Source organism: Mixophyes fleayi, chromosome 1 (assembly GCF_038048845.1).
Source record: "Mixophyes fleayi isolate aMixFle1 chromosome 1, aMixFle1.hap1, whole genome shotgun sequence".
NCBI classification, from domain to species: Eukaryota; Metazoa; Chordata; class Amphibia; order Anura; family Limnodynastidae; genus Mixophyes; species Mixophyes fleayi.
The window spans coordinates 198,410,681-198,432,752 of record NC_134402.1 but is presented as its reverse complement, the minus strand read 5'-3'; the positions used below and the strand labels follow the sequence as shown (position 1 = coordinate 198,432,752).

The following is a 22,072-nucleotide window of genomic DNA, read 5'->3' as shown; positions in this document are numbered from 1 at the left end:
CTTTTGAATAAAGACTCACTGTTTATTGGTTCAGACTTATGTCCAAGCTTGGGTTCCTCATCCCTGGTCTTTTTCTTTCATGTATATAGTTTTACTGAGCAACTGGTATGGTTTGATTTCCTCTTTAATAATAATAACTGGGCTGTCGATGATGGACATATTGGGGAGTTTGTCTAGTGCAAACGCCAAAATTGCTTACGGCTTATTTTAAATAAACCACTTTTTAAGTGGGTTGTCGTTGGCACATATTAAACATAACAGTTAATCCATAAATATCACACTTGAAAAACACATTCTCTTCTGTTCCCAAGGCAGTAGGCAAGACTTTTTACTTTTACATTTGAGTAGACAGATGTCAATGCAAAGTGGGAGGTAGGGGAAAAGCTAAGTGTGTGCAGATTGAAAAAGAAGTGTAGTAATGCTAAACAAGGCCAGCTTATTTTCAATGCACCATTAAGTCATAAATGACCTATAAGTAAAATGTGTCAATGGAACTGGTATCTGGCTTGACTTAAGTGGTACATTAAATGTGTTGCATGTAATTAAACATTATAGATAGCCTACTGTCACTCTTTACTTTGCTTAACCATTTTCTATCTGTTTCTATGTTCCCATGATGATTACCTCATTAGACTGCCGGATAGTTCTTAATGGTATCCATACCGTTCCTACCATGGTGTCCCAAATCAATCCTTTATTCCAGACTTCCACTGTCAGTCCAAGGTCCAATCGGTTAATCTCACTGCAAAGCAATATAAACTTAGATTATGATAGGGACAACTTCTGTTCTTGCATGGACCAACCCACCCTTTTACTCACAACATGAAGTCTTGCTCCCAACAGGGCAGGTTGCCCCTTACTGCAATGGTTGTGCTCTTCACATTTTGTACTTTTAAGGTTACATAGGCATTGAATTTCTCTGTCAGGGAGCAAACAAATACCAGGGTTATTGTGGCTAGTTTGCATTTCAATTACAACAGGTATATTTGACAGTTTCAACTTAAATTTGTAACACCTGTTTTTAATAAATTGTACATGATGTTTGTCCAAGGATAATTCCCAAATAAATATAAATAAAGTATAAGAGACATAGGAAAATTCATATTTTGCTTGAAAATAATAGTTATCAGATCAGGGAGAAGAATTCAAAGATTACTACAACTGCAATATAATCTCTCCCTTTGTAAATAAATTTGAGACCAATTATTTCATAAGACTTGTCAGAAATTAATTTAAAATGATATATTTGACAGCTTGCTTGAAGGCCAATTAAACTATTTTCAAAATCACAGAATTGAATAATCAAAAATCTTCAATACCAAATCATCAGACAAATTAGAATCTTGAATTGAGTTGTTTGCAACTTACTTATCACCCATGAAAAAAAGGTCTTAAAGTGATTTCTTTAAATATCTGTTCATAGCTATCAGTGAAAATATATAGCACAGTTGATATGTTGTGGCTTTATAGAAGCAAAACAAAGGCATGCATGCACACTCACTCACTTCTTACCTTGAGGTCCATCAAATTTAGCCTTTTTCACTGCAAAAAGAAAAAATGTGAGATAAAATAAATAAATAAATAAAATAAATCAGAGAACATAGTGTTAAAAATGTATGGACATGTTAAATAAACGTGAACTAATCTCACTTTATTTACATAACTTAAGTTTCTCACATGTTTGTTTTTGTTTTACTATACCTTTCCTTTTCATTTATGTACTAAAAAGTCTTAGGTTTTTATGTTTTTCTAGGGAAATTGCTAATGGAAGGAACAATAATCCAAATGTACTTTTAACTCTTGTTTATCACAATAATTGTATCTATCTATCTATCTATCTATCTATCCATATATACACACACACACATATATATATATATATATATATATATATATATATATATATATATATATACCTATTTATCTATCTATCTATATCTATCCACACATCTCTCTCTCTCTCTCTCTCTCTCTCTCTCTCTCTCTATATATATATATATATATATATATAAATATATATATATATATATATACATATACATATACACACACAAGAACATATTGGAAAGAGTAAAATGACGCCTATTACCACTTTAGGGCAAAGCGTCTGATGCAGAGTTGAAATGCAAATTGTACTGAATTTATGGGCCAAAAATTGTATGCAAAAATAGTCATTTCTGCCTAAATGCTAAGTTGGAGGCATGACGATATACATCCAGCTCTGCATTGGTAGCATATGCCCCAGGTTTACGGCAAGCTTACTTACATCCACTTATACATACACAGAATCAGATTGTAAGCAATATCAAATTTTGGAAACATTTGTTTTCACAGTTACTAAAACATTTGCTGTTAGGCTTCATATAGTACAGCAGATATAAACTTCCTTCTGGGGCATGAACGAAAGTAACAATTCCCAAAATATTATAATATATGCACGATCAAGGAAGAAAGCTTCAGATATGAAATTTGCAAATAATATGGCTGCAAAAGGTGTATCTGCATCTGTGTCCAGGTTTGCATCAGCTTGCAATTCCGTGAACACGCCCTTATTGTACCCAGCCTAAGTTAGAACTCTTCTTCCCTCCCTGTCATTTCTCTTCAGACACAAGTGTGGATTCTGCAATTCTGCATAGGCGCTGTCATGGGATACCTCTTAGCATATAAATAGACCTTGTGTCTTTTAATATTTCATTTTGCGCGGGTTGATCCTATATCATACTTACCTACTTTCTTCAGCTCTCTTCCGGGAGCCAGCCAGTGGAGGGGGGCGTGAGGGGGCGGGGCGGCCAAAATCGCGTCATTTCGGCCCCGCCCCCTGTGACGTCATGACGCAAATTGCGTCATTTGACAGCGGGGGGCGGGGCTAAACGCCGCGATTCATCGGGAATCGCGGCGTTTGGGATCTAATTCTGCCCACTTCACTAGGAAGTGGGCACTTCCTAGTGAAGTGGGCAGAATTCGGGAGATTGCCACACTCGCCCGGGAGTCCGGGAGACTCTCGCAAAATGCGGGAGTCTCCCGGACATTCCGGGAGAGTTGGCAAGTATGTCCTATATATAGTTCTTGTCGTCCTGTATATGAGTTTATTATTTTGCCTATTCCTGTAGATTATTTGGGCTTCAAGAAGGAAGAAAATATTTTTTTCAACTACCTTTGGAATATATTTTGTTTTTGACAACTCCAGTAACTTGGATGATATTCTTTTTGAACAGCTACAGGACCTGGGAATATTATGGTTTTTTTTTATGGACTCAAGCATTATGGATTAAAAGCTTACAATATTGGATCCATTATAAATAAATACTACAGATGGAAAATAGATTGGGGTTTTATTATTTTTTTAAAAAAAAATATGTGCTGTAAACAAGGTGTCAGATTTATTTACACTTTAGTTTATATTTTTAGTTTTAATAAGCTAATGTTGTTTAAAAAAGTGGTGTGTTTTATTTAAATTTGACTTTGTGGGACAACATGGCTCAGTGGGCCCTGGGTGTCAGTGCAGGCTGGTACTTGTGGTTCTCCAAGTGGCAGCATGTCCTGGCTGCCATGGGTATGCTGGTGTTTGTAGTTCTACAAGCACCAGTATGCCCAGACTGTTAATGGCATTCCGGGCTGGCTGGGACTTGTAGTTCCCCAAGGTAAAATAGTATTGCATACATTTTTATTCTTTTTTTTATACTTTATTACCCCACACCCACCACCCAAGGGTGTGAGAAGAGCCCTAGTGCTTTCAGCACGGGGCTGTGTCTCCCTAAAGGGGGAAAGGAGGCACACTTTTTTTTTGCGGACCCCGCTCCCTAGGTAATTCGGCAGCCTGCTGAACAGCCTAGGGCTGCTTTGTCATTATGGCAGGGAGACCCCTGCTGCGGGTTCCCCTGCTATGGTGCCACTGGACCCGGCTGGCTTGCCTAGTGCTGTTTTTTCCGTAAAATCGGGTGGACCTCACACTTTTTTTACCCTGATTTTGCAACTATCAGCATGAGGCTGGCAGCACAAGGGTTAATATCATTAGGGGGGAGGCACGCAGTTTTTTTTACATTGTATAGAGATGCCTGGTCCGGTGGCTGTAACGCTACCAGATCAGGCACAGGATTTAAACGAAACCCCCGGCAGGTACAGGAGTTACTTATCAGTGAGCTGGAAGCTGACTTGGACGTTCCCTGCACAGGAACACCAATTACTGTACATTGCCTACATTAATCCGCACATTCTCCACTATGTTCACTCCCTTAAATTGTAGTATATAGGCACCTCTGGTAAAATATCACTACTGGCATAAATTGGACACCATACATGCAAAGTCATTGCAAGTATAATTTAGGTAACTCTGGTCACTAGAGGTCTAATGATTACTCACTGATGCTTGTATACTATATGGGCAATCACAGCTGCTATATGGGAACTGTTGATATACTGTATGGGGTTACTGTCCTCATGCATGGGCACTGGAGGTATAGTTATTTATCTAATATATATGACCCCTGTTTTATTAACTTTTGTTATGGTATTGTGTTATGTTGTGGTATACAGTAATTTTTTTTTTTTTACTAAAGAATAGTTAGTCCAGACCACAGACTTAATGGGGCATATTTAATTAACAGCGAAGTGCCTCCGAAACGGTTACAAAGGCACTCCACAGCGATGTAACATTGTCGATTTCTTTTCGCCCCCCCATAGAGGTGCGAGGAGAAATCTGCGATGTTGAGGTATCGTAGTTCCTGCAGATGTGCACATCCACAATGTTCAGAGGAACATTGCGACTAATTGAATATGCCCCAATGAATAAAGTTGGGTAAGTAACCATTTTCTATGACCAATTATAACAGTAATTTAATAAGTTAACAAGCTTAGGTGTCTATCTATGACCCACAGCAAAAATGGCATGTGCATTATCATCCCTTATCGACGCTTTTCGCAACAATAAGAATGAAGTGCCGGGACCATTTATACAAAAAGTCATGCCAGGACAGTGCATCCGATAAGAGGCTGCCCTGTCGATGAATATATTTTATTTACAACTCCGGGCATGATCTGTTCGAGGAGTAAAAAGTCGCCACTATGCAAAGACTTGAGACTTTATGAGATACCACCATTTTTCTATTTAAAAATGGAGTGGTTACTTTTGTGATATATTTCCTATAAATAGGCTCAGACTCCATGTTTGTTTTTCGTGAGTAATCAATCTCATTAGAATCTTGTCCCTGAAAAGAAATAAATAGTTGACATTTTAGGAGTCTTGAACTCCTTGTAAGTGTTTACACCCCCGTTCCCAAAGTTAATATCAGACTGTTAACATTTACATGTTATGGAAGGGGAACTAGATCTGGGATACTGAGAGATGACTGTCCCCTGATTAAACAAAATATTTATGACATTAATAGATATATTGTTTTTGACACAAACCCTCCTTAATATTCAATTAATAGTCATAAAGACTTTGTACAGAGTAATCTGAGGACACAGATATAACCATTGTTAAACTCTTTATAGACACTAGGGGGTAAATGTATCAAGCTGAGAGTTTTCCGGCGGGTTTGAGAAACCAATCAGATTCTAACTATCATTTATTTAGTACATTCTACAAAATGATAGCTAGAATCTGATTGGTGGCTATAGGCAATATCTCCACTTTTCAAACCCGCCAAAAAACTCTCAGCTTGATACATTTACCCCTAGACCTTTTTTTTGCTCGCTTTTCTCAATGAGTGGCCACTTTAAAATCTAAAGTAAATCTGAATACCCTACTAAACCTCTTCAGTACGTGTAATGACAGGATTAAAGATTTGATAGAAAAGGTTTTGGGACTACAAATACTCAAAAACCCTTGGAAGTTTTTGGTATGCCTTGCAATTCTTACATACACTTATACAAAATGTCCTTTTATATACTGAACGCATACAGATGTGAACTGGCAAAATTTGTGAAACTCGATTTGTGAAACAAAATGGTATGAAACAAGAGGAAAAATAATTACCTCTGAGTTGAACAACACAGCCCACAAATTCCCATTGATCTTGAATCATTGATTTTATTACAGTGACCAAGAAACTTCTACCCCACCCCAATTATTTGTCTTCTCAGACTAACATAGCCCTCTACGTACTCTTAATTGATGTGTGTTTCCCCATATCTATCACTGAAGATAGATATGTTTTAACATCGGAGATACCCTGGGAAAAGGGTTCCTATTGTTAATTTTAAAAAAAAAATCATAGATAAGGTCCCTAACACACCTCGTGTTTTGGAAATGAGTATATATGCTGCAGCTGTTATAAGGATTGATAGAGTAGTCAGATCTTAGATAAGAACTTTTATAATATGTAAATGGACGTACTGCTTCAAAGATCAAAATTTCTGGATTAAAGTGACAAATTATTCTACCATCTCTTAAAACATATAGGGCTAGATTTACTAAACTGCGGGTTTGAAAAAGTGGGGATGTTGCCTATAGCAACCAGATTCTAGCTGTCATTTATTTAGTGCATTCTACAAAATGACAGCTAGAATCTGATTGGTTGCTATAGGCAACATCTCCACTTTTTCAAACCCGCAGTTTAGTAAATCTAGCCCATAGACTTTTTTTATGACAAAGGATTACCATTGCCTTACTACAACCATTAACTTGTAAAAGCTTGAGTGAACTATATACACCACACTGGTTAACCACATAATGATTCGTACATACCCAGGTACCAGGAACAACAGACAGCTTTTACACTTGTTGCACTGTTACTTATTGTATAGACATATATTTTGTATTACCTTTGACATTTGTGTTCTAGTTTGTCACTCTAATCCAACTCATGACTGTACTTGAATACATTCATAAATTTTGATCTTTGAACAGCACATGTTTTTAAATTTTTCCGTTAAGGATATTATCTAATGTCTGACTATTCTACCAAGCCTTACAACAGCTGCAGCATATATACTCATTTACAAAACACTAAGTTGCACTACGTGTTATGACTCACTGGGCTGTCAGAGTAACTAGATAGATAGCTAGAGATAGGTAGATAGATAGTTAGTTAGTGATAGGTAGGTAAGTAGTTTGGTAGGTATTAGATAGCAGGCGCGGGCTGACGGACGTCAGCCCGGGGGGCACACGCCGCACAGGCAGCCGCATCACATGACACGTGATGCGGCCGCGTCATCAATGACGAGGCCGCATCACATTTATATTACTTCCGGGGGGGCGGCCGGCCCTAACAGGCGTGATTCTGAGCGGCCCGGGGGGTAGACCCCCCCCTGCCACAGCCCGCCCCTGTTAGATAGCCACTTGGGTGTTTAGATAGGTAGTTAGTTTAGTTCTTAGATAGATTAGATCGATAGTTTAGGGTAGATTAGATAGGCAGATAGATTAGATAGGTCTTAGATAGGGTCAGTTAGGTCTGTTCTCTGTCAGAATCTGCCCTCATTCATGCTGTCATTTCTATGTAATGCCTCCCCTGGCCAGTCTGTTTCTCTGATCTCACTCACCTGGCTCCTCATTATCACCTATAGCCCATTGGTTCTGCTCTCCTTATATAGTAGGCTAATCCTCTGCAGGATTGCCGGTGATAGGTTTATCATAGTGTTCTGCTCCCTTGTGTTTTCCCTGTTACCTGTTCCTGTTGTTTCCTGCCGGCTTATTGGATTTCCCTGTGTACCGACTCGGCTCTGCTTTGACTCTTCTCCTATGTGGATTTCCCGTGTACCAGACCTGATTAGGTTCCTGACTATTCTCTATTAGATTCCTCGTGTACGGACCCTGTTTTTTCCTTGACTATTCTACTATCTATTCACCAGTTCTAGTCAGCTATCTCCTGGACCCCGGTAAAGTTGTGCTCCCAGGCATGGCTCCGGTGTGAGCTGCAGCTCCTCTGCTTATCCTAACCTTATACGGAGTCGCAGCCCCTGAAGCATCTCTGCGCTCAGATTTCAACAATCTCCCTCTGGCTCCGGACTCAACCTTGCCACAGGTAACTTTTGACTGTTTACATATATCACCGTGTGCCTGTAATTGTAGTTACCCCTGGCAGCCGCCTAGGAACTGTTTCCCTCCAATCTCCGGACTCTCACCAGTACTGTGGGTTGCAGTTACCCCTGGCAACCGCCTAAGAACTGTTTCCCCTAAATCTCCAGGCTCTCACCGATACTGTGGGTTGCAGTTACCCCTGGCAACCGCCTAAGAACTGTTTCCCCTAAATCTCCAGGCTCTCACCGATACTGTGGGTTGTAGTTACCCCTGGCAACCGCCTACGTTCAGTTTCATCATCTTTACCTATCACTGCAAGTTCCGTTCCTTTCTGAACAAGCACCGGTACATAAGTTGCTGTGTATCAGGGGACTTCTCCATCAACTGTTCCTTTATTTATTCCAGTGGCCACGAGTGATATATCAGTCTTGACATCATCCGCTCGGTGTCTCTCCTGTCTCACTCCTGCACTTCCTACTCTATGGCCTCGGTTACTTTATTCCTGGGTTCTCCCCAGCCAGTGCACATGTCACAACCCTCTGTCTGTCTGTAGCCAAGCCTGTCTCCACCACTAGGGGCAACAGTGAACACCAGATGTTTGGAGCAGACTTCGGGTTTTGCTGTACTGGCTGAGGGGTTCCTAACACTAGGGACCTTTTCTATATTTATATTCCTTGTTAAAAGGGAGGGATTACCTCTAAATCACTTTACAGTGGCACCTATCTACCTTCCACATTTAAGGGTGAGTGCAGAAAGTGATACTTCTGGTAAAAAAAATTGTTATGGTATGAACATGTGTATATTGAATATTATATATTATATTATACAAACTATAATTAACATAAAAAATAAGGACTATGATCACCAAAGGCTTAAAAATTCAAAAGATCTTGGCATTTGATTTCAATAATGAAACAGATATGGAGAAATTGGGCATAATGTTCAATATACTTTTAGCAGAATTGATTAAATTCATTGTTGAAAAAAGAAATAAAGCTCTAGAACTACTAAGACGCACAGACATTTTTACACAAAAAAATAAATACAAAACAGACACATTAGAAAAATGGCTCACTCAAATATTTTATTTTATTCAATTTATCTCTATTTGAATTCAAAGATTCTGGACAAAACACAAAGCAAACATAGAAATACATGAAACAAATACAAACAAGCTCCTGAGACCTAACTACAGATATAATTATCAGGAGCTACCACATTCACTACAAAGATATCTGATCCTCAGTTCGCAATACTGTCAAACTACACAAAAACTAACGTTTCATAATACATATCGCAACCATTTTGCACCCAATTTAAAATATAAAAACACAAGATACAATCCAAACTACAATAATAGTCGGAGCAATTTTATTATTGCTTTGATGTATACATTTCCATCAGTAACAGACTGGTAATCTCTTAAGAGGTGTTTTTTTAAATGATATTCTAATTAACACAAAATTGGAAACAATAAAGGAAATGAAAAAGAAAACCTCCCCCATCATTAATTTATAAAGTGCCACTAATTCTGCAGCGCAGAGAACTCACTCAAATTATTCCCTCTCCCATTGGAGCTTACAGTCTTAATTGCCTAACACACACAGACTAGGGTCAACTTGATAGCAGTAATTAACCTACTAGTATGTTTTTGGATTCTGGGAGGAAACCAGAGTGCCTGGAGGAAACCCACACAAACATGGGGAGAACATACAAACTCCACACAGGCCATGGTCAGGAATCGAATTCATGAACCCAGTGCTGTGTCACAGATAAAACGATGAAAGGTAGTGGCTGATGCATCAATTACACAACAAAACAAACATTACATTTTTCAATAAAAAAAATTAGGATAATAATGAACTTATTATTTATATATTTAAAATAGAGATGCTCACTGACCCCCGTGAAGTGGTTTTGGTTGTGGATCTGGATTAGCTTCGTGTTCTGGTTTTGGTTTTAGCAAAACCGCCCTCTGTGTTTTGGCTTTGGTTTTGGATCTGTATTTTTTTTAGAAAAATTGCTAAAATATGCTAAAATCACATAATTTTGCCCTTTTTTTTATCCTACATTATTATTAACCTCAATAACACTATTTTCAAGTCATTTGAAGTCAGTTTTGACCACCTCACAGGTCACAATATTATTTTCATACACTTTAAAACAAATACTGCAGCGATCTGGCTGGATGGTAAGCGACAAAGCAATGACTCAAACACAGGGCAGTTCCTACCACATCTAGGACACATAGGCACACAGCAGTGGCAGAAAAGAAAAGTGGGGCAAGATGGAATTGTCCTTGGATCATGAAACCAGTTATGGTTCATTTGATCGCTCCACCTGTTTCTTGGATAAGTGAGGTAATTCTACAGCTAATACATGGCAACGAGCGCTGAACCCCCCGGGGATGCGTGCTTTTATCAGACACCACCAATCCAGGGTGCCAGACAATGTACTAAAAAGAGCCATTGTAATTCCCAGCAAAAAGCCAGTTCATTAGTGAGCTTCGAATTAGCCCCAATTCCCTCAAAATTATAATCTAGTTAGGTATCTTTCATGTAAAGTGCAGATTACAAACACTTGGTGAAACAGCAGCAAAGTGGAAGGTAATACATATACACGTCAATTTAGACATCCATGATTATATTACTTCTGCAAGCAACGTTGTTCTTTGTTAATAAAACTGTTGTCTTTATATGGTTCAAAAAAATTAAAAATAATCCTCCACCATTCTTTGGATGTTGATAGTTGATAGTAGGATCAGGTGGAGTTACAGCAGAGCTGTCACTAATTCTGGTCAATTCTTTTACAGTAGACAAGACCAGATGACAAAATGTTGTGCTGAGTCATCTGCATCATCAATGGGTGTCTAAGATTTTTGCTAAGCACACAACAATATATAGCACATGTAGGTATTTGGCACAAAGCGGTAGCTGAAAGGAAAAATGGTACAAGATGGAATTGTCCTTGGGACCTCCCACTCACCCTTATGTTGGATCTTAAAAAGGACATACACACTTTAACAAACCAAGCACATCAGCCACAAAAGTGCCACTCCTTGTGGCTGAAGAGCTTGGTTTGTTTGGGCCCCCACAAAACAAGGTAACAATGGCCTTAAGCCACCTAAAGTAACAGTGGTGTTAATGAATTCTACTGTGGCACGATGTTGTTGTCATCATCCTCAGCCTCATCCTCACCCTCATCCGTGTGTACATCATCTTTACGCATTATTAATTCATCAACGCTGGAATCCACCATTACAGAAGTCTCAGTATTTTGATGTAATTGGCGGGAAAGGCCTTCATAAAAATGAACTTCAAGTTCCATGAGGAACATCATCTTTTCCACATTTTGAGGAAGTAGCCTCCTACGCCGATCGCTGACAATCTTCCTGGCTGTGCTAAAAACTCTTTCTGAGCACACACTGGAGGGTGGGCAGCTTAGGCAGTGCAAAGCGAGTTGGTATATGGGTCTCCAAATTCCCTTTTTTTCCTCCCAGTATGTAAAGGGACTGTCTGATGTGTCTATTTCTATGCCGTCGTGAAAATAATCCTCCACCATCCTTTGGATGCTGATGCCGAACAGGTGACGTCAGAAGAACTCACAGGGGAACTCCCTTCTACCCAGCACTAGCGGGATCTGTAGTGTATCGAGCCGGCAGTCCAGGATTGGACATTTAACATCTATTACAAGCTAATTTTTTTCTGAGTGGGGTAAGAGTCCACCCTTACTAAGCGATCCTGGTTTTTTATGTATTTTTATATGTTTTATGTGAGTTTGAGACTGTTGTCTAGTGTTCAATAAAAGTCTGTAAGATTTTACACAAGAGATTTTCTCTTCTATATTGGACTGACAACGGAGAAACACTGATCGCAGATGAATATAAGTGAAATACTATATGACATCATATACGATTTATTCACTTTCTTTATGTAAGTGTATACCCGAAAGGGGAAATTTATCACGTGATGCTGCATGCTAGGTATAATATCCCACTGGCTAACAGGGGTGTGGATTGTTTTAGCCAATATTATTACTGGTACAAGCTGCACTATGATATATTTCTTTTCTCTATATATATATATGATCTACATGAACGGATCGATGTGATAAGAGGAACTTTTTGAGGACAAAATTACATCATTTGAAGTGGGAATCTTTTTGAACTGTGTTTTATGGACTTTTATGTTCATGGCCTTGCATTTATAACACCAATCAGACAATATTTTTCCGATTTTTTTTTTTTATATTGTTGTGATTTGGATAATATCTTCAATCATTAGCGCCATTTCTATTTACTAATATTGTATGTGTAAATTTGTGGTCATACGTTGATGGAATGTATGTAAGTGAATAGTGGCTGCCTTTTTGATTGGTCAGCGCAGACATATCAGTGTTATATAAATTCTATAACTTTGCCTGCCAAACTGCTCTGTACTCTGTACTACCCCTTCTGTGTCCCTCTCTCAAATGGCGCTAGATCACCGTGGAGGGCAGTATTTATGGATTCCAAAATTTGCGAGTTCCGAGATCTTACAACGTAACGATGACATTTTGTCTCGTTTTCGATTTGAAAAAACGAGAAAGTACAGAGCCGGCTCGGCTCTGTACTCGGATCCCCTGAGCTCGGGTGTGTTCGGTTCCCGAGGAACCGAGCCTGAGCATCTCTAATATAAATCTGTATTCTCAAGGTCTGTGAGACATCCTTACACTGCTAATATTTTTTAGAAATATTGTTAATTATATATAGTATTTCCTTGTTTTTCATTTTTATGTATTTATTATAAGTAGACATGGCAATGCAGAACATCTGCATGTTTTAAATCACAAAACGCTTTTTTCACATATTTTTGATACACTTACTGGGCCTTACTCATTACGGCAAGCAAAGCTAAAAAAAAAAAAAGTACATTTGCACCTTGGCAAAACCATGTTGCATTGGAGAGGGAGGTCAATTTGAAATGTGGGGACAGATTTATAGTTGGGGTACAAAATGTCCTAGATCAACTTTAAGAGGTATATTTACTAAACTACAGGTTTGAAAAAGTGGAGATGTTGCCTATAGCAATCAATCAGATTCTAGCTGTCATTTATTTAGTACTTTATACAAAATGACAGCTAGAATCTGATTGGTTGCAATAGGCAACATTTCCAGTTTTTCAATCCTGCAGTTTAGTAAATCTAGTCCTAAATGTAAATGTAAAAACAAAGCTATCAAGTATTTGTATGCTACATGAAAAAGCAGCCAGTATTTTCCTTACGTGCAAAATAATAAACTCATTTGCACCCATTGTATTGTAACATGGTTTGCCCAGGACCTAGTTTACTCCTTTTTTCACTTTGCTCTCTTTAATGAATCAGGACCACTGTTTTTATTTCGCTAGTTATATTGAATAGAGAACTTTTCCGATATATTTTTATGCAACTATGAATGAAAAACTGAACTTAAGAAATTCATTATTACTATATATCATACTTGCCAACATTTTTTTTTTTTCTTCCGGGAGATGCCGGCTGGGACGTGGGCGTGCAGGGGGCGGGGCTGCGAAATCGCGTCATTTTGGCCCCGCCCCCGTGACGGAATGACGCAAATCGCGTAATTTTACAGTGGGGGCGGGGCTAAACGCCGCGATTCCGGGTGAATCGCGGCGTTTAAACTAAATTTTTCCCCCTTCCTATCAGGGAGATTGCCACACTCGTCCGGGAGACTCTCGCAAAATGCGGGAGTCTCCCGGACAATGCGGGAGAGTTGGCAAGTATGCTATATATGTCTTAGGAGTGCCCTATGATGAATACACTCTTGTATTCACTTTTCTTACCACAGTGTATCAATCAACCAATCTAATAGCGTAGTAAGAATGGTTAGAAAACTGAACATTTTCAATTTCTCCAGCCAAGCACCTCAGAAAGTCTGGCATCCATTTGGGTATTGTATATCTAGGCAACAGACACTAAAAAATACTACTTTATGCAACATTATTACATACTGCAAGCAGATCATTTGTACTCTCGTATACCTATTGAATAGATAATTTACCTACAATTACTGAACACCATAAATTGCATAACACACTGATATGATTTAATGCCCATTACAGTATTGTCACCAACCACATTTTTAAATCAGACAATAACGATATTCATTACAAGTTTCTGTTACCCTGATTATCTGATTTATTTCACTCATTTCTGGAGACCTAACAGATATTATCTTCCATTACCTCTCACACAAAACCAGCATTTACTGACATTGTAAAGCATTCTTCTCCACTTCCTGTCTGAATAAAAACCCGACATTTACTCACATATTATAATTTGCTTATCTTTATTTCTCACTGGCACTGCATGCCACCTTCTTCTTGCCATTAATAAATGTGTGTTATTTATCAATAAGCACTTTATCTATCTATATATTTATGTTTCCTACATTGAATATGCTGTTGCTTACTTCTATTTCTGCCTTATCTCACTTGGGGTAGATTCAATTAAAGCGGCCCGCGCACTGTTACCATTACTACAATAATAGCTGCGCACTATTACAATTACTACGGCAATTTCTACATGAATTTTTGCTCGCGGCTCAGACCTGCAAGGCAAAATCAGCAGAGAAATTACTGCAGTAATGGTAATAATGCGCAGCTATTATTGTAGTAACGCTAATAGTGCGTGGGCCGCGTTGTTCTAAAGACCAACACGGGTAATTGAATATACCCCAGAACGTTAATGGCAGCATTGTTCTACTTGTATTTATGTTTATCTATCTTCTGTATCATATATATTATTTGCAATTTTCTATTTGAATTAATAGTACTTGTTCAATCAACTACTGTTTGATTCATATTACATGGATATATTCTTGCTGCCTTGCATTTGAGTTCAAGAGATAGTTTGGTGCGGTTTTGCAGTAAAAAACCCCACAGCATTCAGACATAGGGCTAGATGTACTAAATGGCGGGTTTGAAAAAGTGGAGATGTTGCCTATAGCAACCAATCAGATGTTCTCTGTCATTTATTTAGTACATTCTACAAAATGATAGCTAGAATCTGTTTGGTTGCTATAGGCAACATCTCCACTTTTCCAAACCCGCAGTTTAGTAAATCTAGCCCATAATGTGTGTAAAGAGCAGTAGGCCAGGAACTGAACAAAATTCAATGACAGCAGAGTTCTAGACAAGGTGTAACAGAAATTATATACACATGTAAATAATAGCACACTTTGAGAAATGCACATATAATACAATAGTTTCAAGATGAATTTTAATCAATTAAAAACATTACATTAGTCAGTAGAAGTAAACTTAATTTCATCTACTGTAACTTTTTAAACAAATATGTTTTGTACATTTGCATTTATAACTTTTACTGCATTAGGAATTGAACACTGACAGAAATTACTGGGCAACAGCTGATATTTAGTCACCTGTATCTACAATGTCAGTATACAAAATGAGATGACAAAGCTGGAACAGGAAAGATAAATGCATAGGAAGCAGTTACTGCGCAAATAGCAAAAATTGAGCAGGACAAACCTGTAAACTGGTAAGTTTTGTGAAGGACACAAGGTTTTAGAAAGACACAAGTAAGGATGGAATAGGCTGTCCCATGCCACAATATAAAGCCCAATAGTAATATCCTGAACATGATATAATGTGAAAAAATAATAACGCCCAACAATATAGTATGCCAAGTAATACAAGATGTAACATGCCATGTAATAAATTGAAGAAGATATAATTTGTCAAGTGATAAACCAAACAAGGTGCCTTATGCTGTGAAACATGAAGCATGTTTCTAGCAAAATGTCCTGGATGTATACAATAAAATGCCCTGATATGCCCCACATACATCCTGGGTTTGCCCATCAAGATGTGTTAGATGTGCACAGAAGTTGCCTTTGATATCCTAGCAAGAAGCCCTGGGCTTGTCCAGCAAGAAGCCCTGGATGCGCCCAGCAGTCACTTACCTTGGCCCAGACTCAAGCTTTTCCATGTTACATGAAGAGATGCAAAGGCACCACCACCTTCAGTCATGTGTGTCATAGTGGCAATGTGGCAGCACCATTGGACTACGCCCAGTCTGGAACCCCCGAAATCCATTTTCCTTCCCCTAATTTCACTTCAATATCCCCCAACTTTTCACACCAGAGGGGTGTGGGTGGAATTAAAATAAAAATAGAATATGTCTGTAAAAAATTAGTGTTAACATGTGTGTTCTTATGGAGGACACAAATGTACAGTCACAATGGAGATCCTTGTACTGTTTGCGAGCACAAACATTTGGCAGAAGAACACTCAGTATATCTTAACAGCCTACATCTTGAGTAAGATCCCAGTTACCAGAGATTTTTTTTAGTAAAACCTGCAGTTTTGAAATGAAAACTGCTGGCCATGTGTGCAATTTGCAGAATGCCAAAAAAACACACCTTAGTAAATTTACCTCATACTTGCCTACTCTCCCAAAATGTCCAGGAGAGTCGCAAATGTCAGGAAGCTTCCAAGGACCCCCTGAGAGTACAGGCCTTTCTCTCAAGTTGTACCCACTTTTTAGCGAACTGCTTCATTTTGACCGGGAGCAGAGCCACGTCCCCTTTCTTTGTCAACTAACCTCCACTACAGGATCTCCCAAATTGGAGATTCTTAAATTTGGCAAGCATGCTCTGTGCTGGTGGGTTCATGTCTGCAATTATTCTATCTTGTATGTAACTGTTCCATTTGTGTCCTGTTTTACCCACTATCTGGCTCTGTGGCACCTACAAAGAGCTTTGGAGGGGGGAGGTAAATTTAAAATGTGAGGGCAGGTTTATAGTTGTGGGTGGCCCAGGCCCGGCGCTCCCATTAGGCAAGGTTAGGCACTTGCCTAGGGCGCCGGGCTCTGGAGGCGCCACAGTATTCTAAAATACTTTAAAACTGTGCGGCGACCGCTGACCATACCTGTCACGGCCGCCGCACAGCATTCAGATGGACGGGGAGGGGGGGGGAAGAGGCTATTTTGTCACCAACGCCGCCTCTCTGCTCCGTCTCCTCCCCTCCTCTTACTAGTGTCAGTGAGTGGAGGGGAGGAGACGGAGCAGAGAGGCGGCGGTGGTGAGACAAGGTAAGGAGAGGAGGGAGGAGGGCGGCGATTTTTGCGCGGGGGGGGCGGCGATTTTTGCGGGGGGGGGGGCGCCGCTTTTTTAAAAATGCCTAGGGCGCCGTGAAACGTAGCACCGGCCCTTGGGTGGCCATGTCCTAGATCATCTTTATATTTCAATATAAAAATACAGCTATCAAGTATTTGTGTGCTACAAGAAAAAGTAGGCAGTATGTTTATCACGTGCAAAATAATAAACTAATTTGCACCCCTTGCATTGTAACATGGTCTGTCAAGGGGCAAATTTACTCCTCTCTTTTTGCTTTGCTCTCCTTAAAGACTCAGGTCCATTGTGAGCTGTTATTAGTAGTGATTATCATTCTATTATTCAATTACAATATATATATATATATATATATATATATATAATGAACATACTCACCCCCTAGTAGTTTTCATCATGTTTCTGTCACTGTTGGTCGTTCAGTTTGGATAAAAGCTGAAAAGTCACTGAATACAGCTGGGGGGGGTAAATATATTTATGCACCGTGTATTACAGATAGGTTTGTGTTGGGAACCCCTTTAAGAAGCAGCATGTAATCCATGCAAATCTATTGTCCTAGGAAAGGGCCTACATGGACTTTCCACAGATCTGAGCTTGAATGCTTGATTACTATCAAGAGATAAACTGTTGGCTTAGTTGTTATGTTGCTTAAGAAAGCTTAGTTAAAATGTTAAAATTGCTTCTGAGCAATACTTGCTCATTATCCTTTATTACGTTTCAATGTAAACCTCACCCACATAATATATCATCAACATCAGATCATTTAAAACTTGTGAGTTCATGTTTTGGAAAATATACAATGTGTAATGTAAAGGCAAGTGATGTACATACAAACATAGCAATGCTTTAGGTAGTGTCTAGGCCACTTCTGTTCATCAAACAGTAGAAATATGCCAATCAGTGTTTGCGACTGTCCTATTCATTGGTAATCAGGTTTTAGGCTGCATTAGGTACAAGCTTAGTTCTCCTTCTGTTTATGTGGCTGTTCTGGCATTTCATCTCTTTAAAGAAATTGTGTGAACAGTTGTTTTATTTCATGGCTCAGCTGATGGTTTGGAACCCAAGGGAGAAGGCAGAATGAGGAAGCGGGAGGGAGGAGGGAGAGTGTGTGTATGCCTGTGAGGAGATGGGGGAGTTGGTTTGCCTCCTATTATTTAAACCATACCAAGATCTCTACAGGAAATCAATGCTTCCAGCGAAAGAAAAACAGTGAGGGAAGGAATGAATGGGAAATCACAGAGGAGGAAGATGCATTAGGCAAGTAAACAGCAGCATATAGTTCTCTGTAAACCTTAAATATATTTACGTAATTATTAGAATTACATGCCAACCTTTTTAGAAAAGGAAAAGTCTTGTGGTAAAATATTGTGATATTCTTAATATAAAGCTATTACTATGTTGCAAAGTAATAATTATAAGCAAAGACCCTTGCCACAAGTAGGAGGTATATCAACTAAATTCCCACACAGAAGGGCAGATTCAATTCTTAACCCGGATTTTTGCTTGCAGCTGTCCGCATTAAAATTACCGTACTAACGCTAATACTGCACACTTTTACCTTAGTAATGGTAATAGTGCGCAGGCCGAGTTATACCTAGAATAACGCGGCTGAATTGAATCGACCCCAGAGTGTTAGGTGCCGATGTTGAGTCCAAAACAAATTCTAAAAGTCACACGTAAAAATAGCGTCCTCAGGTATGTCCAGCTCTGCACCAATTGCATATCATGTTCATGTCAGGCATACATCAGATACACAAACATCCAATCAGGTTTTTAATTAATTAACCATTTTCTACATTTCTAGGGGAACTGTAGAGTAAGCTACAGGGTCATTATAAGAGACACATCTGTCAGTCCTGTTACAAACAATTCATTTTCATGGAGGTTCCTTTTCATTAAAAAGGACTTTGACGTATGATCTTTTTTCATTCTTCATATATGTATACCATGCACATTATGTAAATGTAAACATCTAAATGTCAAAACCACAGCAAATGCATGGTATATAGAGGTATTAATATCTCATAAATGTTTTAATTAATTTAAACATATTATAGTGGATTCCTGAACTTTACATAAAAGGGAGGCAGATGCATTTACAAGATTTGGCAAATTCACTTGGTATTTAATGGAGAGAACAGTTATTCTTAGGTGCTATTTGTGCCTAATACACAACAAGGTTGTACATGTAAAATATGTGATTGTAAATGTTAGAAGGTATTTAATGATGACATAGATATAGAGACAAACCAAGGAGGCACACCTTACAGTAGCTTAACTGACTATAAACCCCCTATACTCAAGCATTTTATGACAAATTGGCTAAAAAAAATGAAAAATAAATAAATTTTATTGAAATGTTGGATAGTAGCAATGAGGATACTCAGCAATATGTACGTTAAAACAAAATACATCTCATCTACTAACCTTTATCTTTATTTTATTAATACATACAATGTATGTAATATTTCTGTACACAAATACATACATATACATAATACAAACATATACATCATATAATAATGGCTTTATATCTAAGATTAAAGCAGAAAGACAGATAGCTAGAAAGATAGATGTAGTCTGCACACAACATAAGCCCATTTCCCCCCACCCTTTGCAGTCTGCTCACTTCGCTGTTTTCTATTCATAAATTCCTCACTCAGTGAAAAAAAGCAGAATCAGCTCCACAGGGAACAGTGAATGTGTGTACAGGGGGCAGTGTACTGGAAGACATATAGCAGGGAGACACTGACTATTTACAGGAAACCAATGGCACTGGTGAAAGCATAAGAAACACGGACAGATTGACAGTGGGTAGGTGACTGACAATGTGAAGGAAAGTGACAGTGTGTAGGAGACAGAGTGGGCACAGAGTGATTGGGAGGGAGCTGTTGTAGATAAAGATTTTCATATACATGCATCAGTGCATGATAAGCTACATATTTGATATACATCCATGTGAAGCATGTATGACTTCATGTGAAATACAATAATACAATTTAACAATCATGAAGAGCGATACACAGAAAGACAAACTGAATGAACAGCTTAGACACTGCTAAAAAAAAAAAACCTTCAATGTAATAAAACGGGGCTATCCATCAGATATTTTATATAACTAAATAATATAGACATCTTCAATACACATAACATATACACTCCTCACATATAAACACAACCACCTCACGTTTTCTGTATTTCTTTAAATTGACTGTGTATGTGTATGAATCTCATCATATTTAGCATGTGTGATTATATGCATATATGTCTATATATACATTTAAACACGCATATATATCGTTGAGAATATTAAAACAGCTTCACTTTACCATCAAAGGTGAAAAATTATCTGGCAGCCAACACCCAAAAGGATATGGTATCCCCATAGTGAGTCTTACCTCCCACGCACAGCAGCGACATGATGTTTGCTAAGGTGCCTAGTTTAGAGCAGGCAAAAATGCCCACCACTCCCTCCGGCAGCGTTAGCTGGTCAGTGCCCTCCTCCGGCTACAGCTACTCATAATGACTCTGGCTCGCACTGCACTCTGTCTGCCATTTTTATGCTTCAGCACCAAGGCTATGGAGAGCTCCGATTGACGTCAAGTGAAGAAGAGGGAGGGAGATAGAGTAGAGCAGAGATGGGAGGGAAAAAGGAGGAGTGAACACACCTGATTTGCAAAAGATAGAAGGTGGTTTGCAATTGCACGTCACGGAGAAAATTAAGTGATAGTGTACGGTATAGGCAAAAGCTATGTCTGGACATATACAACATGACAGTGTAACAGGTGAATTGATATTAAAAAAAGAGGTCATAGAAATCATGGTAGGGGCGGAGTGATATAGGGCAAATAAGGTGTATTTTAGGGACTTACGTGTATCAAGTGATGTGTTACAACTCGAGTCCATTCATCTTATGACTCCTTTTATTTAACATTTCCTTATGTTCCTGCAAACTATGCTTTACAAAGAAGTAAACACCCTTGATTTAAGAAAGAGTAATCTATTGCACTGCAGTGTACTGCAGTTCTGGAAAGCATCATGGAGTCATTTACTAGAAATATTTGGCACTTATAAGATAATTAAATGTGTGTCACGCCTGACTCAGACAGGGTTGTGTCTCTGGAGTTAGGCTGGTGGCTACTTACACAAAGCCAAAGCTGGGTGGTCTGATTTATGTTCTTTTGCATGTAAATGAGAAGACTGGTACAGGTATTGATAGACTAGCAGGGGGACTAGGCAGGAACTTGATTACTGAACCGGAATGCAGACTGCACTGTCTGAGCTGGACCAATAGAAAATACTGCAGACTGCTGGGAACCAGGTTGGCATTTGAAAATACAATGTTGCACTGGCAACAGGTAAGAGTTCCAGGAAGTCCTTTTATACTAGTTGTTGTTTCCTGATTGGAGACTGCAGTAAACTGGGCTAAAGCAGCACTCTGAGATGGATCAGGTGACTAGATCCAAGATGGCAGCTCCCAGGGACTGTTTTTTGAAGGAAACCTGGAGTGGAGACTGATATCCCCTGATTGGCTAAGATGAAAACATGTGACCAAATCCAAGATGGCAGCGCCCATACACTGATTCTGGAGGGATGTCTGGAGTGGAGACAGACTGGGCAGCATCTTGCAGAAACCAGCAGAGCCTGAGGACCGCAGGGACAACTTATACAGACAGCGGAGGAGTAAGTGACAGGACCTGAGAACCTGGTGTGTGACACTGTGTCTATAAAAGATCATGCTTTTACCTTAAATGTGGCATACAAGCTCTTGTTTATTTATAAAATACATTTCAGTAGCTTAAGTAACCTAGACACAGTAAGTGTTTGGTTATTCAGACCATTTTAGAGTACATGGTCCCATTATAAACAATCAAAATGTGATTACATGGATTGAAATTGATGGACAAAGGATACAAAGTCCAGCTGTTGAATTCCAATGGTATGTGTACACTGTAATTTGCTGGTCCTTAAACAGTTGG

At 38.9% G+C, this 22,072-nt stretch overlaps 1 protein-coding gene across 9 annotated transcripts in view; it reads right to left on the bottom strand.

The window, feature by feature from the left end:
* The window catches only part of UNC13A (unc-13 homolog A), a 179,967-nt gene extending 159,142 nt beyond the window's left edge, over positions 1-20,825 (bottom strand). For 3 of the 9 annotated variants that reach the window (XM_075204756.1, XM_075204758.1, XM_075204759.1), the window contains exons 1-4: positions 20,492-20,714; positions 1,513-1,542; positions 820-919; positions 625-742 (exon numbers count right to left, since the gene is read on the bottom strand). In XM_075204756.1, coding sequence (XP_075060857.1) covers positions 625-742; positions 820-919; positions 1,513-1,542; positions 20,492-20,513 — 270 coding nt within the window. In that variant the 5' untranslated portion in view covers positions 20,514-20,714. Of the gene's footprint in view, positions 1-624; positions 743-819; positions 920-1,512; positions 1,543-20,491 lie in introns of all 9 variants that reach the window. The other 6 variants (XM_075204754.1, XM_075204755.1, XM_075204761.1 and 3 more) reach the window with 5 other exon arrangements.
* Positions 20,826-22,072: the final 1,247 nt, after the last annotated feature.